Source organism: Trachinotus anak, unplaced genomic scaffold, assembly GCF_046630095.1.
Source record: "Trachinotus anak isolate AG129_WGS33_773 ecotype Australia unplaced genomic scaffold, CSIRO_AGI_Tana_v1 ptg000015l, whole genome shotgun sequence".
Lineage (NCBI taxonomy): Eukaryota > Metazoa > Chordata > Actinopteri > Carangiformes > Carangidae > Trachinotus > Trachinotus anak.
In genome coordinates, this window is record NW_027273866.1 from 4,425,728 (window position 1) to 4,444,658 (window position 18,931).

Here is an 18,931-nt window from a genome sequence, read left to right on the forward strand (position 1 = left end):
TTATGGTTTTGGCCAATATTTCTATTGGTTATTGTAGCACTGTATTCAGTAAAGCTGGTCAGGCAGGTGGTAATGAGGTCAGTTTAGCCCAATTAAACCACGTTATTCAGAGGTAAAACCAAAAACTAAGGCACCCAAAACGACGGAAATCATACCAAATTGCAGTAAAACTATTTGCATGCCAAACTAAGTTAGTACAGTAGGTCAAAGTTGAGCCAGGAAGTCAGTCTGTAAACTGTGATGTTTGTTTACAATGGACAGTCTGGCAGATAATTTTACCATTCGCCTTCATTTTCTCCTCCAAATAAGAATGACTAACCTGTTGGTTTATATCGTCTGACCACTGCTGTTACCTGCCCTGTTGGACTTCTTTTAGCAATGTCACCACATTCTGAGAGCTCAGCTAAGGCTGGATTACCCACAGGGCCGAGCAGGCATCTGTCCCGAGGCTCAAGACCTCTTCAGGGTTAAGGGTTCAGGGGTTAAAGCTCCATCGTTTAGCACAGAAATATGCATTATTGAAACACAATACAGTAAATGAGATGACAAGGGCCTTTAGCCGTGGCCTGCTTTATTCGTGATCTCGAAAGCTCCTCGCTTTGGCTAAATCTAGTTGGATGTGTTCAGGTGCAGTATTGGGTGTAGGTCACCTGTGTTTGGCAGGACTCAGAGCCGACACAACCACTGCAGTTACGTGCATGAAACAGAAGAAAAAAAGACTGGAAGCATAAAAATATAGATCAGGCTGCATTTATGAGTGCACTGCATGAGTAAATGCACGCCATTACGCATCTTGTGTAGAAGCTGGATTGTTAAAAATATCCATAACAAAAATAACGTATCTGTTCTAACCTTGCGAGGCAGCTGGATTTCTCACAAGCAAGAATCCATCTCGCTGGGATCCAAGCTATTCACTTGTTGCCGAACCATAGTGGTTCTGACCAAGGGGCGTCTTATTAGGGAGGAACTACTGGCAGCTATGAGCATGTCTTCAGTGTGAAGAGAGCAAGAATGACGGCTCCTAAAGAGGTTAGCATAGATGCTGCTATAGCATCAGTTATATCAGAACTAAAGAGTATTTCTTTGGCAAAAGTTTGATTTTCTGGTAGTGAAAAAAATATGAGATGGCTGCACAATCTGATTGGTTGTTAACCCAGTTGGTAGATGCTGATGGACAGATGGTTCATCCAAAAAATATTTTTGAAAGCGCCTGCCCTTTTCAAACAGTTTCCAATGAAGCCTTCCCAGATGGTTCTGTGTAACAAACCATCTGGCGCATCAGGTTATATCTGTTCTGTTAGATCACTGAAAAATGTGGCTGAAACACCTCCTGAGTGGACCTAAGCTGCTTCAAACCCCAACAACCGACATCCACAGGGCAGGGCAACCTGAGAGGTGAAACCTGTGGCAGAAGAAGATAGTTGCTGCTCCATCAGCTTTTGCTCTCAGTACACAGTCATAAATGAAGCCAGCTCAGATGAGTCTATCTATTTATCTATCTATTGATTCTTTTCAGTAAGAAAATCAACAATTTGCAAAAGTGAGAGGCTCATGTCCCCCAGTGGAAATTACACCTTTGCCTACATTAGTCCAGTTCATATGTTGCAAATTCCCTTATGAATGTCATAGAAAATGGGGTTTATTATTAGGAGCCTAACAGTTCAAGTTCCCCATGGAGTACTGTGAACCCTAAGGTCAAAGCACATACAAGAGAGAAAGCTTAAATATCAAGGTAAACATGCTCCAAATACAAGAACACTACAAATATGTGTTTTCCCTGTTTGTATGTGTTGTTTGTTGCATTTCTAGACCTCGAGCATTGTTTCCTCCTGTATGTAAATTTTACATAATACTAAAACTTATTTTCTACTAAGGTAATACAGTCACCTTGGACATGAGATTCCCTGCATTTAAAATACACAAGGTTCCTAAAGCCATGCATATCTATTCTAGATGAAGTCTGACTTGCAGCCGAGGCTACTGAAAAATGGAGCAATTATCAACAACTGACAACAATAGCTTCAAAAGTTACATAAAAGAAGATAGCTTGTACTGAATGACGTCCAAACAAATCAGGGAATCATTGAGCCGTCTGAGCTCCTGTTAGATAATATTTAACATCGCTCTGTGGAGCACCACAGCGTGATGATAAGTGTTTTGGAAAAAAGCGATGTGTGAGTGTACTTTTCCTATGCTGCCTCATGAACAACAAGTCAATCACACCAGGTGGGATGTTGTTTTCACTTTTCGAAAATGTCCTATACTAAAACATACTTTATGCTATTATTTTGCAAGGTCAGAATAATATATACAATATTTAGTTTGTTACATTGCCAACACCTATTGTATCCTAGTCCCTGCTGTCCTTTCTTCAGAGCACATGTGGCCAGTAAATGAGCAGGAAGTATCTGTCTCCTTTGGGACAGCAGGGAGGACAGTGTGTTTGGGTGACATGAGGCACATTCCCCCTACCCCTTCTCCTCCCCCTTCTTCAAAAATAATGGGATTATGTCCAGGATTGATATCCAGCTTTATGGCTCACGTGTGGCCACTGCACCCTCTATTCAACATGCTGCTATGACAGGCCTGTCAAGGTAGGCTGTGGAGAACTGACTGGACACAAATCTACCACGACCTCCAAAACTGAAGCTCCATTGTCAGGCTTTTATGTTCACAAGAGGCTTTACAAACACCATTATGCCGAGGAACTCACCAGGCAACTTGAATTTCATGCATTATAACCCTGCTGTCATGTCAAAGCCTATACAGTACTTTCCAGCAAGAGATGATCGACTTCTCACAAATAAGATGTTTAAGGGAACTGCAACTAACAGTTGCTTTCATTTTCCTCATTATTTCCCTTACTAAGATTATCGATTAATTGTTTAGTCTAAAATGACATAAAAAGTGAAAAATGTCCTTTAAAGGTTTTCAAAATTGCTTGTTTTGTCCGACTAACAGTGGTGGAGGATGTATTCAGACCTTTAACTTGAATAAAAGTATCAACACCACAGTGTGAAAATACTTTGGCTTAAGTAAAAGTACAGACAATATCAATAAAGTTTACTTAAAGTATCAAAGTATTCTTCATGCAGATGGCTCCTGCCAGTGTTAAAGATACATAGATAGATAGATAGATCCTTTATTCATCCTTTATTCATGGGGAAATTCAGTTGTCCAGCAGCTTGCATATATGTGCAGTTTAGATTAAAGGTAGTATATAATAAACATCATGAATAATATTTCCCTCTAAGAAGTAGTGGAATTAAAGTAATTAAGAGTTATATGGAAATACTCACATATAGTACAAGTACCTCAGAACTGCACATAGGCCTAAGTAAAGTACTTGAGTAGGCTAAATGTGCTCCGGCAAACAGTCCAACCCCCCCCCCCAAAAAAAAAAAAGCAAAAACAAAACAAAGAGTCTTTCATCTCCATCAAGTCACCATCGAACAGCAAACACATGAACACAACCCCCACAGCGGAGTCGAGCCTCAAACTTGACTCTAACAGAAGCTGCTTGTGTGACATTTTCGAGCCCAGCCGAGGCTCCACTCACCGTCCAGGCGAAGAGAGACGACTGAGCCACCTGCACAAGAGCAACCCGACAAAAGTGACATCTCCGAAAACGCTCTGTGAGGTGAATACAGCACCAGCAAAGGGAAGGATCCATGTATCTCTCTGCAGCGGACACATTATTCCCACCCGACATGTCTCATCGCTCGATCTTGTCCTGCCACTCACACTTTCAGTTTGGCCTGAGAGACGATAGGAGTTGAAGGGTTTTTTTTTTGTTTTGTTTTTGTGTGTGTGTGTGTGTGTGTGTCTTACCGCTTTGAAAACTGGAAAAATAACCCAGCAGACGATTCTTTAAAAAGGAAAGATCACTTCCACAGGACGAGAGCCTGATGCGTCAGGTGTAGGCTTCCCTCAAGTGAAGGAGGAAAACAGAGTGGAAGGCGACTCATGTTGAGTTGATCGGGTGAAGCCTTTCTTTTTTCTTTTTTTTTTTACTCCAAACTGTGCTGCTCCATGCGCTACGCGTAAAAATCCGCACTCGGTACACTTTAAATCCCAGTGTAGTTTTACAGGACGAAGCGAGGCGTGCCGAGCATTCCGCGGAGCTCCTGCAAACTACGGCTCACTTCAGCATGTTTTTACATAACAGCATCATCCGTTTTTTTTTTTTTTTTTTTTTTTTATGTTGACGCATCATGTAGCGAAAACATGGAGTTTCTTAAAGGGCCACGGACGCGCCGTCCACATGTCACCGTCCCCCCCCCCGGCAGCCCCGCTGTGGCTGACAGATGGCTTTCACCTAGTTAATGTCTTTAAGCCCCGTTCTTTTGACACTTGTATTAACCCTGGCAGCAGAGAGTGAAAGAGTTGGGCTCTGCTGCTCAGGGCTGAATGAAGGATCTGTGGGTTGTCAGCTCCGGCTCATGACCAAAACCTGCTCTGACATGTGACCGCATGGTGCCTCCTGGAGCACTGATAGGCATGAGATGAGATTGTTGTCTATTTAATGTGTCTTTAATTATATATATATATATATCTCGATATATTTGTTTATTTATTTTTAGTGGAACCTGAGATTTCTGACATTATGGTTTGTTTGGGTCAGTAATCTATGTTCAGAAGGTGGTGGCCAGATTTCACAAACAAAACTAAACTGTACTTAACCAAAAGAAATTCAAATAAATATATTAAAATAAATCACAGAAACGCTAAAAATAAAGGCATGCGAAACCATAGAAAGGGAAACTTACCATTATTTCTCTCTGTATGTGAATTAAAGACCAGTGCAACCTAAATACTCATCTGACAGACACATTACATGATTGAAATCCACACTAATCTCAGACAGCTGCTGATATGTCACATGTTTGCATACATTAACATTTAATCTGCAGACTGAGAAAAAAAACATATTGCAAATTCCACCCTCTCCTAACCTGTTATACAAGGCTGACTTCAAATGGGGTATTAATTGTCACAGATCCACTTTATAATAAAACAACCATTAAAAAGAGGTTATAAATTAAAACTAAATATTTGGAAATGCTTCATATGTCAGCTATTAGCCATCGAGAGGAGGGAATCTGAGGTTGCCAGGTTGTGGACAGTACATTTTGTTGGTTTGTATGCTTTCCATTTTGTGGAATATAGTCATAAATGTTGGTTATCCAACATAAAATAGCCTTTCTAAGAAGACATCAGTTCTCTATTTACACATTTTAATCAGTCATTCATAAAGGGGTATAATCCATCAAAGCTATAGTTAAATAACTTTAAATTAGCTGCTGATAAATTTAGTCCCCCATGGACTGTTTGACATTGCCTCCATGCATTTGTGAAAGGTCACACAGCATCCAAGAAACATTTATCAACTTACGCTTCAACTTGCGCTTATTGTGAAGTAGGAAACCTTCACTTGACAATAAGGCATTCAGTTTGCGCCTCTCCCCAAAAGGGAGGAGTCCTTCCTGCTTAATAAAGAGCCATACAGCCAGAGGTTACACAGCAGTGCTTCACAGCTTCCTTCACTGAGACGTGGACTCACAACCCAGAAGTTGATTTAATTTTGCATCATAATCACTTATTACTGATCTGTAGGCGCCACATGAGAAGTGGTAAGTGATGACTTTGAATCCCTTTATTAGGGTAATTTTGTGTAAAATTTGACCCATTATATGCATTTGACTTTATATAAGTATGCCATTATAAGACACACACAAAAACATCTGCCTAAACTGACTGCTGTGCCACAGACGCATCATTATCACTAACTATCTTCCTTCTTCTTATCATTGTGTGTTTGACAGGAGAATGAGCCACCTGCCATTTCAGAAGGAAATTCAACTGTGTCTGAGAACATCTGAGGTCTTGCACAGTGTAAAGAGATAAATTTGACATTTAGCATCAGGTCAAAAAATCTGCGCAGTAAAAAGAAGGAAACTCAGTTGCTTCTTTTGCTTGGATATTGGTTGATTGATCGGACTTAATTTAGATCTTTAAGTTAAATAAATACCAACAAAAACATGAAAACAGAAATTTGCACAAGTGGTTGGACACACACACACACACACACAAACAAAATAATGTATTAGTGTCAAAAAGAGATAGCAATGACCAAAAAGAATATTAAGCCTACACCTCCTAAAATAGAAATATTAGAATATTCACTAGTTTGAGCTTTCAACTTGCATCGCATGGTCTTCATCAGCAGATCTTTGCAGTTTGCCTGGTTGTTATGGAGACTGGTTGTCATCACTGGAGATGAAAATTGTATAAGTACTCAAAACCATGCTGGTTCATAATTCTAGGTTGTTTTAATCCCATAATCAAATTGTCGTTCATGCTATGTCAGCGGGGTTGTAAGGGGATAATTTGCAGCTGACCAGCTGCTCATTCTTTAATTTTTCCACTTGGCCATTGTTGAACTGTCAGAGATTTGAGAGATACATGGTGGGCAGGATTTTATGGTAGGTCAATATTAAGTGACAGTACCATTACCTGCTAGTATCAAATTTAATATTGTTATGAGATTAAACAGAGACCGTTACTTTACCAGTGTTGCCACCTAAAAAGTTAGCAGTGAGGTAAAAATAAAGAAAAGAAAACATAATTACAATCTGAGGTGAATGTAACGTGATAAAATGTCTGCAACCTTAGCTGCTTAATTGGCCATTAATAGAAGTATTGCACATGATAATATCAATGTTAAAGTAACATCATCAATAAAAATAATATTATTCCTAATTACTACTTCAAAATAACATAATAAGCTTGATAACTTATAAGCAAATTTTGAGCATTTACAAAATACAGAGCCATTTGTATTCATACATAATAAATCATTTTGGCAGAAAAATCGTGTTTTCATGATTATGGGAAATTATTATCAAATACACAATTGTAATTGTTATATAATATAGCATTATTATTATTATTATTATTATTAAATGTAAAGTATTAAAGCAATGAGACAGGAAATGACCAAGTGTGTGAGTAATATGTATTTGACACAGCTGATCACAGCATCATGTTAGACAGGTTAAGGTACTAGGTAGCAATATCAGGCAAGTGTTACAATGGTTTTTTCTTACCTGTCAAACAGGATGCCCTGTGTCTCCATTAATGGCCATACGTCATCTTTTTCTCCCACTATATATGGTGTCACACAGGGGTCAGTTTTGGGACCCATTTTATTTTCTTTGTACGCGCTTCCCCTCAGGCTTCCCCTCATAATCAAGACATGGGATTTCCTTCCATTGCTATGCTGATGACATCCATATTTATCCCATCAGACCCCAGTAGGCTGAGCTCATTACTTGACTGCCTTTGTGATATCAAAAACTGGATTTCGATGTTAAAAAAGATGTTATAAAAAAGAGATTGTTGTAGTTGGCTCCCAGCAGATGGCAGAGAAAATTCTGCCAAAAGTTGATCCAGTTTCCCTTTTAAAGACACAGAGACCATTCTACATGCTTTTATTTCCTCATGCCTTGACTGCTGTGACAGCCTATTCACCTGCCTTAACCAAAAATCCAGGAGAGGTGTCCACATTACACCAGTTTAAGCATGCTTGCACTGGCTCCCAGCAGGTTTTCAAATTGATTTTAAGATCCTATCATTGACTTTTAAAGCTCTTCACGACCTCTCTCCAAGCTGTACTTCAGACCTCTTAACAGCATATGCACCAACTCTTAACCTGAGATCCTTGGGCAGAGGTCTCTTAGTTGTTCCTGCGGCAAAGCTGGAAACTGGAGGTGACAGAGCTTTCACAGTCAGAGACCCAAAACTCTGGAACGAGCTGCCTGAAAAAATCAGCTCAGCAGAATCAGTAACCTCTTTTAAATTACTTCTTAAAACATACTCTATTGTAGAGCTTGTCATGATTGTACTTAATTTTACCTAATTTTAGACTTCCCATTCCCACTGTATTTGATTTTGTTTTCATTGTCCAGATTACTCAGACCTTTATTTTATGGTTTCATAGATTTTTACTGATTGCCCTCTTGCTGATGACGCCTTTGGTTGATTTCACTATTATTATTATTACTCAGTTTCACTCACTAGATTGGATCAAATTGTCCAGTATACTGGGTTACATGGTAAAACCCGACACTTAGATAAACAGCAGTACAGTGCAAGTGTTTAGGAAGTCCATAAAGCCATTGCTGCAATCGGTTCCAGAGTATTTATTTCAGCTTTCATTAATATCACTATCATAGTACTATGTTTAGATTTACATGAGGCCATATTCTCAAAGGATAAAGCTTGAATCTAATTTCTTAATAGCAATATTTCTTTTCAGTCAACTTAAGCAGTTAGCTCAGTGTGATAGAGCTATGAATGTTTAAACCAGACTTATTTCCTGTAAGGGGAAAATCCTCCCAGAAACAGACCCATGTATTATTCAAATGTAGTGGGATAGTTCAGTCATTGTCTGAACTGCAGTCTCCCCTCTGGCTTTCCTAGAAACAATAAGCTCTATGTTCAGTGGATACAGAGGGACAATAGAAACGTGTATGTTTTGCTTACAGTGTTTTTCTCCATCTTTTTAAAAAATGTTCTCTTTATCAGGATACATCTGAACCATAAATGCACCCGTATTTTAGGACAGGCACAGTCACCTCTGATTACAGTCATGAGAGCAGACGAAGTACCTTTGACATCTTTCTGTTGAGATTGTCTTTGGATCTGAAATGCCCCTCTTTCATCTCCACTGGAGGGTTAAGAAATGAAACAACAAACTCAGAATACTGTTAATCCCTCATCTTTTTTTTTTCTTTTTTTTTTTTTTTATCACAAAGCAGAGCAGCATCAAAGTCCAAACCAAACAATCTTCAGCACATCAATCAGCCTGAGTCATAGTGTGTGACAGAGATGAAACGACAGTAGATGGATTGGAGGTAATAAGCTGAGGATCCATCATCTGAACAGGTGATGGAGAGACGCTTCAGCAGCAGGTTAGTGAGAGGGGGATGAGAAAGGGCAGGAATTACTATGTGTATTCATATATATATATATATATCTTACGTGTTTTAAAATGTTTAAGTGAGCTTTTTTTAAATTCTCTTTTAGAAATAGTGTCTTCAGCTTCTACTGCAGTGAGCTCATGAGGATGTAGACCTCTAGTGTATCTTTAGTGAAGTCTGACTTTTGTTGGTTGATATTCTTTGGTTTTTATATGTACCAACAGCAAGAAGTGTAGTGTTAGTCTGTACCTGGTAGTGGATGAAGGCGCTAATGTTAAAGTGATAGCAGCTGGTCTAGCATTTTAGTATTGCACTCCCCTAACTCACAAAAACAGATTTGCCAAATTTAGCAGAGGCTAAGATATTGAACACTGATTGTTTATAAAGCACTTTAAAAGAAGTCTGCACAATACATAACTTGCGATCCTTTAGGAAGTACATAAAAACTGTCAAAAATTGCAGTCTAGAAATAAAAAAGGTTTAATTTTTATTTACTGCAAACAAAACTACTATATATTTCAGACATTTTCATATTGTACAGCTACACACTGACACTGAAAATCAAAGTCCCTTAAACAGAAGACAAACAAGTCTTAGACGGTTTCTCCAGTGGGATTGATTTACACAGTATACAACAGTGGAATATGTTTGCTCCTAAAAATGAACAAACAGTGTTTCTAATGCTAATTCAACAGAGTACCACAGACATCAGCTGTTCCTGCTTAATGATCAAACAAATTGTGAAGGTGAGTTTATGAAGATTTGATTTACTGCCAAGTAAGATACAAAAACTACTCACATTAAAAGTGAGTGATCAGAGTAAAATCATGAGATTTTTTTTCCCTATTAGCTGTAGTGCTCACAAGGTGGCATCTATTTGCCATCTTCTTTACATAATACATGATACAATATTCACAATTCATTTGTTCGTACAACCCTTGCGATCACGGCAGCAGCAGTTTGGAGCTCTGGTAGGAGTGCTCAAGACAACAAAAAAAATCAGTTTTCATCTAGCTAATGGGCCAAAACACTCTAAAATACAGAGAGAGAAGAAAAAAAAAATACTAACTGATACACAGCCATATTCAAGATTTCAGAATTCAATTTCATTACATGAGAGGAAAATCTGTGAGACTGCCTGTTTGTACGGTTCAATAATTAAGTCATTGTTTTATTGGCATTTCAGTGGTTACGGAACAGTAACCGAGACTACAGTAAGCCTTAAAAAAAAACAAGAAAAAAAGATTACATCAAGGCCACTTCACACACTAAATCAACATTTAATTTGTTTTGTTTGTTGTCAGGCAGCTTGGAACATCACTGTCAACTCTGTGATTTCATCTGTATTGTGTATGAATTAAAACAACATCCTCACAGCAGTAACAACTCATTCAGTATAAGGCCCGGGTGTGAGTAACTGTATTCATCCATGGCGACCGTTCATTCAGTCCTCAGTGATCGCCATTTCCCAGTTCAGCTTATTTGAACATGGAGTTAAAGGCTCGTCCAATGATGAGCCGGCGAATTTCACTCGTGCCTGCTCCGATTTCATACAGCTTTGCATCACGTAGAAATCGTCCCACAGGGTAGTCGTTGATGTAGCCGTTCCCACCTGTTGACAAGTGACACAATTTAAAGTTAGTGTGCAGTTGGACAGCAGCCAACAATAGTCAGTATAACCAATGTGTATCTTATCCCTGAAGTACAACATACTTAAATGAAGCTTAGTTCATCTACATACAGTATATACTGCTATTTGGAAAAAAAAAAAGAGTAATTTGATACTACAATCAAGTATAGCATGTGAATGTATAAAATAAAATAAAAAATGCATTAACTATTACATTTGTGTACAAAACACTATAAAATGAAGGCATTCGCTGGGCAAAACAAGATAATAATGTCACATGCACTTGGTTCATCAAAGCCTGGGATGAAGTGCAAATGGCAACAGGAAATATAACAGAAACAGGTACATAAAGAGACAAACTGAGGGTATTTACAAAAACATGTAAAAAGCATGTAATGTGTAGAAATAAGTACACATTAGTCAAACATGAAGCTTATAAAAAATTTAAATCAGGACGACATTCTTTCTACTTTCATTGCATCCACTAAGCCACATCTCTTGGCTTCTATTCATCCATAGTACATACACTGCATTCCCACCTCTCTTTACTGTTCTACAAGTTTAAGAGGCAGCTCCCTCCATGGTCACACTATGTAGTCTAGTAAACCTCCTCTCTTGTATCCACAGTATCCATTCATAATTGCTCAGTGTGCAATTTATTAACCAAATTAGCTGCACCTGTAGAGCCCTGCTCCCACCTCCTGACCATGACGCTAACATCAAACTACTACTGTTCACACCAGTAACAAGACTCCATGCAGAATTCAAGTAAGGGGGTTATCACACTGACCAAATCAGCAGGTTTATTCCAAAACTGGGCATGCACCCCAGACTCAATTTATGCCTAAATTTTTGTCCATAAACTACACTTTTCTGACAGTCAGAAGTTCATTATAGCCTGAAATATATGTTTCTTTTACGATCAATGCCACATAAAGGTTTTACATTTGAACTGCTCAGTTTCTTGGCACTTACCCAAACACTGAATACCATCCAAAGCTACCTGAGTGGCGTTCTCAGCACAATACAGGATCACTCCAGCACAATCCTGCAATCACAACACAAACCAATTCAGTCACTGTGTGCAGGGTTGGGGAAAAATACCTTTGAACAAAGTAAAATAAGATGCTGACTTAGGGAATGACTTTCACAAAAGAATAAATATTTCATTCTCCCTTAGGTTTCATCAACTCTGATAAAATTTTACACAAGATAGAATAAATTAAGCAATATTTTATCACAAACACATATCTAACCACTGACACTACGACATGACATGAACATTTTACGTGTCACTTTCCCCACAAGTATTCAGAACATTAGTTGAGATTACATTCATCACTGTTTTTGAACTTTTGACTGAATTTTGGACAGGTGGAAATCTTCCTCATGATATGCAGTATTTCAACATTAAACCCACTAAAAACACCTTTTCAAGCCTATGAAATACTTTTCAAGATATAAGGCATTTTAGAAACATTTACATAGGTTGTAAAAGAAATTGCCCATCACACAAATGCATTTATATACAGTATTTTCCAAATACATTTTAACATTTTCTTTTCTCTTAATTAAATTAAGTAAAATGTTTTATGTTGTAAAACACATTTTAAATAATCCTTTTCTAAACAGTGCATTGCAGGAGTAGATGAGTGATAAGAAATTCTCTCACCATTGCACTGAAGTGTCCTCTGTCACAAGCCCGGGCAACATTGTACACATACTGCCGACAAGAGCTCAATCTGGTGTACATGTCAGCCATCTTGCCTTGCATCAGCTGTTGAACAAATGAGCGTGACACATTAGGTCAGTTTCAATAAAGTTTTTCTAAACTTTTAAATTAAACTATGCTGCCAACTTAAAACATGGGGTATGGTCTATCATAAACCAAATGTACATATTTGACTTTGAATAAAGTGAGGGCTGAAGCTCAAACCTGAAAGTGCCCGATCTTCTGTCCGAAAGCTTCTCTGACATGTAGGTAGGGGATAGCATAGTCCAGAACTGCCTGCATGATGCTGCAACGTAATTCATTTTTTAAAGACTGATGTAATGTAAAAAGTGAATGATCACTCATGTTGTGTTCTTTGATTTAGTGTGTTAAATGACTTTTTTTAATGGCAGAGGTGTGAGTTTGGTTTGCAACCTTGTTGGTTGTTGTGAACATCTTTGAAACTGCTTTATTGTTTCTGATATTAAAACATTGTATTTCATAAGCCCTTCTGAGGACAAAACAAGTGTTTCACTTCTCTTTAGAACCATGACTTAACAGTTCCAGTTATAATGGCTTCAATAACATGAAAGCACTCTTTTGCTCTTGTAGGTAAATATAAACTACACAGTTATGCAAACTAAATGTCTCACTTTTTGTGGCTGCACTCAAACCCACAAGGTTTAACTAGCAGAGGCAGAGTTAACATTCAAATTATTTCTTCAGAAAAAGCTGAGACAGAGTTAATAGGCATAAATATTTAAAACCAAACGGTCACATTAACAAGCAGTTGCTTAGTTAAATAAATGAGTGAGAACATACAACTATTATGTTTTGTGTGTCCTGGTATGAACTTACCCAATGGGTCCAGATGCAAGCACCAGCCTCTCCAGATCTAAGCCACTCATCATCACATAAACACCTTTGTTCAGCGGACCAAGAATGTTTTCCTCTACAACAAACAGGAAAAGAAATTGATCAAAATAAAAATAAGCAGCAACGTCACACGAGGATCACAGGACACACATGCACAGAAATGAGCCGAAACAATAACCAATCTATGAATTCTACCATTTTACAACTCAAGTCAACATATGGCAGCAAGAGCACTTTAACACACACCTGGGATTTTGCAGTCTTCAAAGATCAGCTCACAGGTGTTTGATCCCCTCATGCCGAGTTTGTCGAGCTTCTGTGCTGTAGAGAATCCCGGCATTCCCTACAAAATACACACACACAAGTGAACAAACACAGAAACTGTTATCATTCATGTTACATCCCAATATTTTGTGTCATATTCGTTCAACAAAACACAAGGCTGATCCCCAGAACACAGACATAGCTTACAAAACATGTAAACCCATCACATAATACAGAATACATCTGTACTTGACTGGATTTACCTTTTCAACAATGAAAGCTGTTATGCCTTTTTGATGGGCCTCAGGATCTGTCTTGGCATAAACAATAAGGACATCGGCATCTGGCCCATTTGTGATCCAGAACTTGTTGCCATTCAGAACATAGTAGTCGCCTGTTAAAAAAAAAAACAAAAAAAACAACACAAAGTGAGTTAAACAGCAGAGTGAAGAAACACTTGTCGGGATCCTTTACATCATCATGCATGAGAAAAAGGTTAAAGAGAGAAGGCGTGAGGGCGGACCTGTGATTTTGGTTATTTAATAAGTACCTTCTCAGAGAGACTTTTAGGCCATCACATTTGCAGACAGCTCAACAATAAATTCTCTCATCCTGAGAACATAACACACAGCACTACTCTATCATTAACCTTACACTCAACAATGGCGTCAAAACCAGTATTTACAAGACACTAAGTACAGTGTGGCCACCAAGGATCACACCCCACAGCTGATTTAACTCTGATATGTCGCAATCATTTCCACCTCCCTCTGTGTCAGCTGGTAGGATCAAGGTAATGCACTTGTTCACTGTGGAAACACAAAACAGCTGCAGCGTGTTTCCATCTCTGTGAAGGTGTGCACCTTCTACACAAGCTTAAAGTTTCTTCTTGATGATGTATTTTGAGAAAGATGAAAGGCTACATATACTAATGACTTCTTTGTCTTCTACAGCCTACCAGTGCTGTCTGTCTTCCTTCTCTCGTCACATCTTATGTCTTTACATGTATTGACACTTTTCCTGTGTAGACGCAATGTGAAATTCATGTTTGTATTTTTGCATTCATTCTTTCAACTGCCTTTGGGCTATTTAAGTTCTCTGTACCATTTCTGTCTTGACTTGGCTGGTATTCTGGCTCACACACAGCCCACTCTCTCCACTGAGTGCAGCGGTATGTGGGAATCTCTGCGTGTGATTTTCTGGAGAAATATAAATTGCTGATCTCATCTGATTAGAACCAGGCAAAACTGTGTGTGGTCAAAAAACTTAACATGTAAAATGTATCAAGGGGAGATGTGAGTTACACTGTGTACAGACCCTAAATAGTTATCTTAACAGGCTACTTAGCTTGTCAATGATGTGATGTGACATAAGATGAAGGTTAACCTAAAGACGCCTCAGTCTGTGGCCTCATGGGTCTTGGTGGCAAACAGATTCTAACTTTTAGCTGGCCAGCCTGGCCGTGCAGCACACACATGCAGCCCTGCTGACTCAGAGTCACTTAGCAAATGTAATATTCAGTGTGAAGAGGGCTAAATGCCAGCAGTGTGTTTGTCAAACCCTGAGTCAGAAAAATCCTCAAGAAATGCTAAATTGATGATTTTAATCAGCAGCATAGAAACCAGAGCACTATATGTTTGCAACTTAATAAATCTCAGAGGACATAACTATACATATGCATGAATACAGATATGTTCATATACAGTACTATTAAGCCCAGTGTTTAGTAACTTCAGCCAGCAGCACTAAGAGAGGAGTGACTGTCCTACCTTTTTTCTTGGCTTTGAGTTTCATGGATACGACATCTGAGCCGGCGTTGGGCTCACTCATGGCCAGAGCTCCAACGTGCTCTCCTGTCATTAACTGACAACAGGAAAGACCCATAGGAGAATGAAGCATCAAAATCTATTTACTTTTCTCGTTATATTCTTTTTTTCAACTCTATGAGCTGTTTTGGCACTGACCTTTGGCATGTACTTCTCCTTCTGCTTTTCATTTGCGTGGCGTACCATCTGGTTGACACAAAGGTTAGAATGGGCGCCATAACTGAGAGCGATGGCTGCTGACACTCGTGACATTTCTTCCATCACAATGACATGATCTAGGTAGCCCAATCCTGTGCCCCCATATTCCACTGAAAGAGATGCACAGAGAAAATTATTTTTAAAACACTTTAAAAAAGAGAGCAGCTTACAGACCACGTTTTGATAAAAAATAAATAAATAAAGATGAACATGCCTCTTACTAGATCATTAACTCATAATAAAACTATTTTGCTACTTTGCCAGTTCCCTATCTGTAACCCTGATGCAACTACTTCTACACATACTGTTCCTCCAGCTATCATACCTGGAGCAGTGATCCCCAGGAGCCCCATCTCCCCCATGTCTTTCCAAAAATCCTGGAGAAGATTCAACGCAAAAAGTTACCAATACGTTTCATGGTAAATTTAACTGTGGATATAATATACAAGTTCCATATAAGATACAGCAGAGCCTGGGTGTGGCTAGTATTTGGTAATGTAGTTTATTTGCTAATATTTCCTTAACTGCGCAAGCCAGTCAGGGGAGAACAGGTACACCTGCAATGGAGTGTTTCAACTCACCCGCATTCCTGGAAATTCATTCGTCTTGTCAATCTCGTCAGCATAGGGTGCAAGCTTTTCTGCGCAGAATTTACGAACCGTCTGTCTGAGCTGTGCAAAAGACACAAGAGGAGCAGACTTTAGATTAACTTATCTAAGCACTGAAAAAAGAAAAGACTCTGGCATAACCCCCGTTTACCTCCTGCAGGCAGACTGAGATGCTGCCCGGCTATATATCTATGAGGAAGTGGAGTCAAGGTTGCTGTCTGAGTTGCAGGTGTGTGAACTAAAGTATTTCACAATCACACAGAAACCTGTTAAATGACATTAGAGGTCTGTTCCACTTCATTAATGAGCAGGGTTAGAGGAAAGACACTTTCACCCAATCAAATCCTGTATATGAACTCCACCCCCTGCCCTCCTCCCTCCCAGCCAGTGTCCAGTCTCCTGAACTCGGTGCCAAAATACGACTGACCCGTTTCACCTTGTTTTGACTGAATAAACCTTGATTGTATAGTATGTTTACATGGACCTCTCACAGCTCTTCCGGTAATGCTAGCCGTTGTAGTTGTCGCCAACAATGAAAATCCAAGCTTGTTATGCTTTGAACGCTTGGCAGTAGAAAAAAATGATTAGCTCCTACTTGTTTTAGTGATATAACATGAAAGAAAAATGGTTTTCAACTAACATTAGATCAGCTGTCGAGTACGAAAACTGTGCACCTAGGTGGTGAGCTAGGTCAGCTAATGCCAAGGACTTTTTATCCGTTAGCAAACGTTATGTCATCACGCCATGAGCACTGCGCTCTTACATAACCGTCCGTCAAAACTTATTAAACCGTCCTGTACTTTATCTTTGCTTTATGTGACTACTCTGGGACTGTTTCTACCGCCAGGGTATCTGCACAATTAGGTGAAACTTGAGTGGCTTGTTAGCTAGCCGACGTGGCTAACCTGTATCTGATCCTCGGTGAGTCCGTTCACAACATCGTCCACCGGGATGGAAGCACCGGCGCATCCTCTCCTCGCAACAGCGGGGATGGACAACCTGGAGCCGAGGCGGAGAGCGTTTCTGACGGCAAACATGGTAGTTTCTAGCAGAGCGAAATATAACGGGGGGGGGGGGGGGGGTAAAGCAAACGCTGATACAGTGGATGACTGTCGGACGTCGGGGCTAGCTGCCCGTTTCGCGGAGAGAAAGTAGGAGGTCTCACTCTGTCACTATTCCCCGGTACTACAAACGTCATCCACACAGTCGTTCCCCTCTTCTTTTTCTTTGGCGCTCGGCAAAACAGTTCACTGGTGCATTAACGCCACCTACTGGACTGGAGTGTATATCAGGAGATCAGTCAACTGGCAGTTAAAAATACAACCAGACCAGTGCATCTCATAAAGTGAATGATATAAGGATAAATGCAAGGCTGAATTAACCAGCTACAGCGGCCCTGGGGAAAATTAGCTTCTGGGTAACCCTACTACCTGCAATCCAAGCGGCCTGTTCCTGACTGTACCTTTTACCTTTCACCTGAACCAAAAAGTAGAAGAAAAGAATAGAAACTGAAGTGATTTGTGATTGTGATTTCCATATCAGGTACACATGGAAGTTAAATGAATGAAATATGACTTTAACACAAGAGAGAGCACAGTTACAATTATCATGAAGACAAGAAAGTATTTGAATTTTTAAGGCTGTACACAAAAAATGACTTAGTTTGACAGATTTCATAGATTAACTCAAAATCAAATATTGAAATAATTTGGCTAAATCCCTACTGTTACCTTTGCTCCACCCTTTCCCTCTCTCTCTATCTCTTTATTCCTTTCTTGCCTTTGCAAAGAAAACACTACAGCCACATCAGTAGCCCCCACCTTCGTATCCTGAGCTAATGTGTAAACCTCCAGATTGATCAGAGTGAAGGTGGTCACCTTCAGACTAGTACACACTTGTGGGCAAGTGGGTTATGAGCTGTCTGCATCCATGTGGTTTACTTGGTTTACCATATAGTTGGTTCACTTCATGCTTGGTTTACTGTTCACACTTTGAGGCCCTTTAGCACCTGAGGCTGGCGTGTACATATATTCCATTGTTTGAACCGTAGCGCACAACCAAATTTTGCCTCAAAGCCCCCTTTTGATCGCACATATCTGTATATATGCAAATATGCTGCATGCCTAAAGTGGTGGACATTTTTCCATCAAAGCTGGGAAGTGCATATTATATATATATATATATATATATAAATAGGAGGTCTAAAGATTGGGTTCACTTAACAACCACCTCCTCTGTTACAACAGGATTTCTTTAAAAGGATAGACCGCCGCTTTTGCATGTAACACACAATGTGGCATTAGGATGGGCCTGTTTCTTTATCTTTCTCCATCTTAGCTCTGTGCCGACATGCGACTTTCCATGGTACAATGTCTTCTCTATCACAGTCAGCCCATGCTGGCTTAAGGTTAGACTGCAAATAAGCAGCAGGGCCAAAACCCTGTTAGCAGGCTGCAATGGCTGCTGCTCCATCATCTCTTCCTTTTCATCCATCATCATTCTTTGACTGTGTGTGAGGTGTGTATCCCATACTTCAGCCCATCTTTGGTAAGCCTACTCAAGAAACCCTTTAAACAAAGAAACCTCACAGACTTTGCTGGCACATGCATGCGCCTTTGTCACACACTCATGACTGAAAAATGATGTGATACAGGCTGTATTGTGTCAAACAACAATGGCCTGTTTTACTTATGCTTGCTTTCTGAATATAACAACAGCCTATATGACTGTGGTCTGATCAGAAATGGAGTATATTAAAAAACTAGGGACACATACACACACACACACACACACACACACACACACACACACCTGTAAAGAAATGCTGATAGATG

The 18,931-nt window shown here is 39.5% G+C and overlaps 2 protein-coding genes across 4 annotated transcripts in view; both read right to left on the minus strand.

The window, feature by feature from the left end:
- bahd1 (bromo adjacent homology domain containing 1) overlaps positions 1-4,182 on the minus strand; it is a 28,493-nt gene extending 24,311 nt beyond the window's left edge. The window contains exons 1-2 of one of the 2 annotated variants that reach the window (XM_071498062.1): positions 3,832-4,182; positions 3,560-3,758 (exon numbers count right to left, since the gene is read on the minus strand). The gene's annotated coding sequence lies outside the window, so the exon portion shown is untranslated. The remainder of the gene's footprint in view (positions 1-3,559; positions 3,759-3,831) is intronic. The other variant, XM_071498061.1, reaches the window with a different exon arrangement.
- A 5,276-nt stretch (positions 4,183-9,458) lies between these two features.
- ivd (isovaleryl-CoA dehydrogenase) lies at positions 9,459-17,308 on the minus strand. Of its 2 annotated transcripts, none has more exons than XM_071498328.1 (12): positions 17,003-17,308; positions 16,071-16,160; positions 15,815-15,866; positions 15,430-15,599; positions 15,235-15,328; positions 13,729-13,859; positions 13,448-13,544; positions 13,184-13,277; positions 12,551-12,632; positions 12,287-12,391; positions 11,590-11,662; positions 9,459-10,596 (listed from the first exon to the last, which is right to left on the minus strand). In XM_071498328.1, exons 1-12 carry the CDS (start codon positions 17,132-17,134, stop codon positions 10,463-10,465), a joined length of 1,254 nt encoding a protein of 417 aa, XP_071354429.1. In that variant the 5' UTR covers positions 17,135-17,308; the 3' UTR covers positions 9,459-10,462. The 2 variants fall into 2 exon arrangements, with proteins under 2 accessions (XP_071354429.1, XP_071354430.1); XM_071498329.1 differs by lacking the exon at positions 17,003-17,308 and adding an exon at positions 16,249-16,366.
- Between the last annotated feature and the right edge of the window lie 1,623 nt (positions 17,309-18,931).

What these genes read in the sequence shown, in the direction of transcription:
- ivd (XM_071498328.1), bottom strand. Translation starts at nt 17,134, where the DNA reads ATGTTTGCCGTCAGAAACGCTCTCCGCCTCGGCTCCAGGTTGTCCATC. An exon ending in CCTGGGGATCACTGCTCCAG is followed by an intron (nt 15,600 to 15,814) that starts GTATGATAGCTG and finishes CATCTCTTTCAG; the next exon opens with TGGAATATGGGGGCACAGGA. An exon ending in GGATGGTATTCAGTGTTTGG is followed by an intron (nt 10,597 to 11,589) that starts GTAAGTGCCAAG and finishes ACTTGTCAACAG; the next exon opens with GTGGGAACGGCTACATCAAC.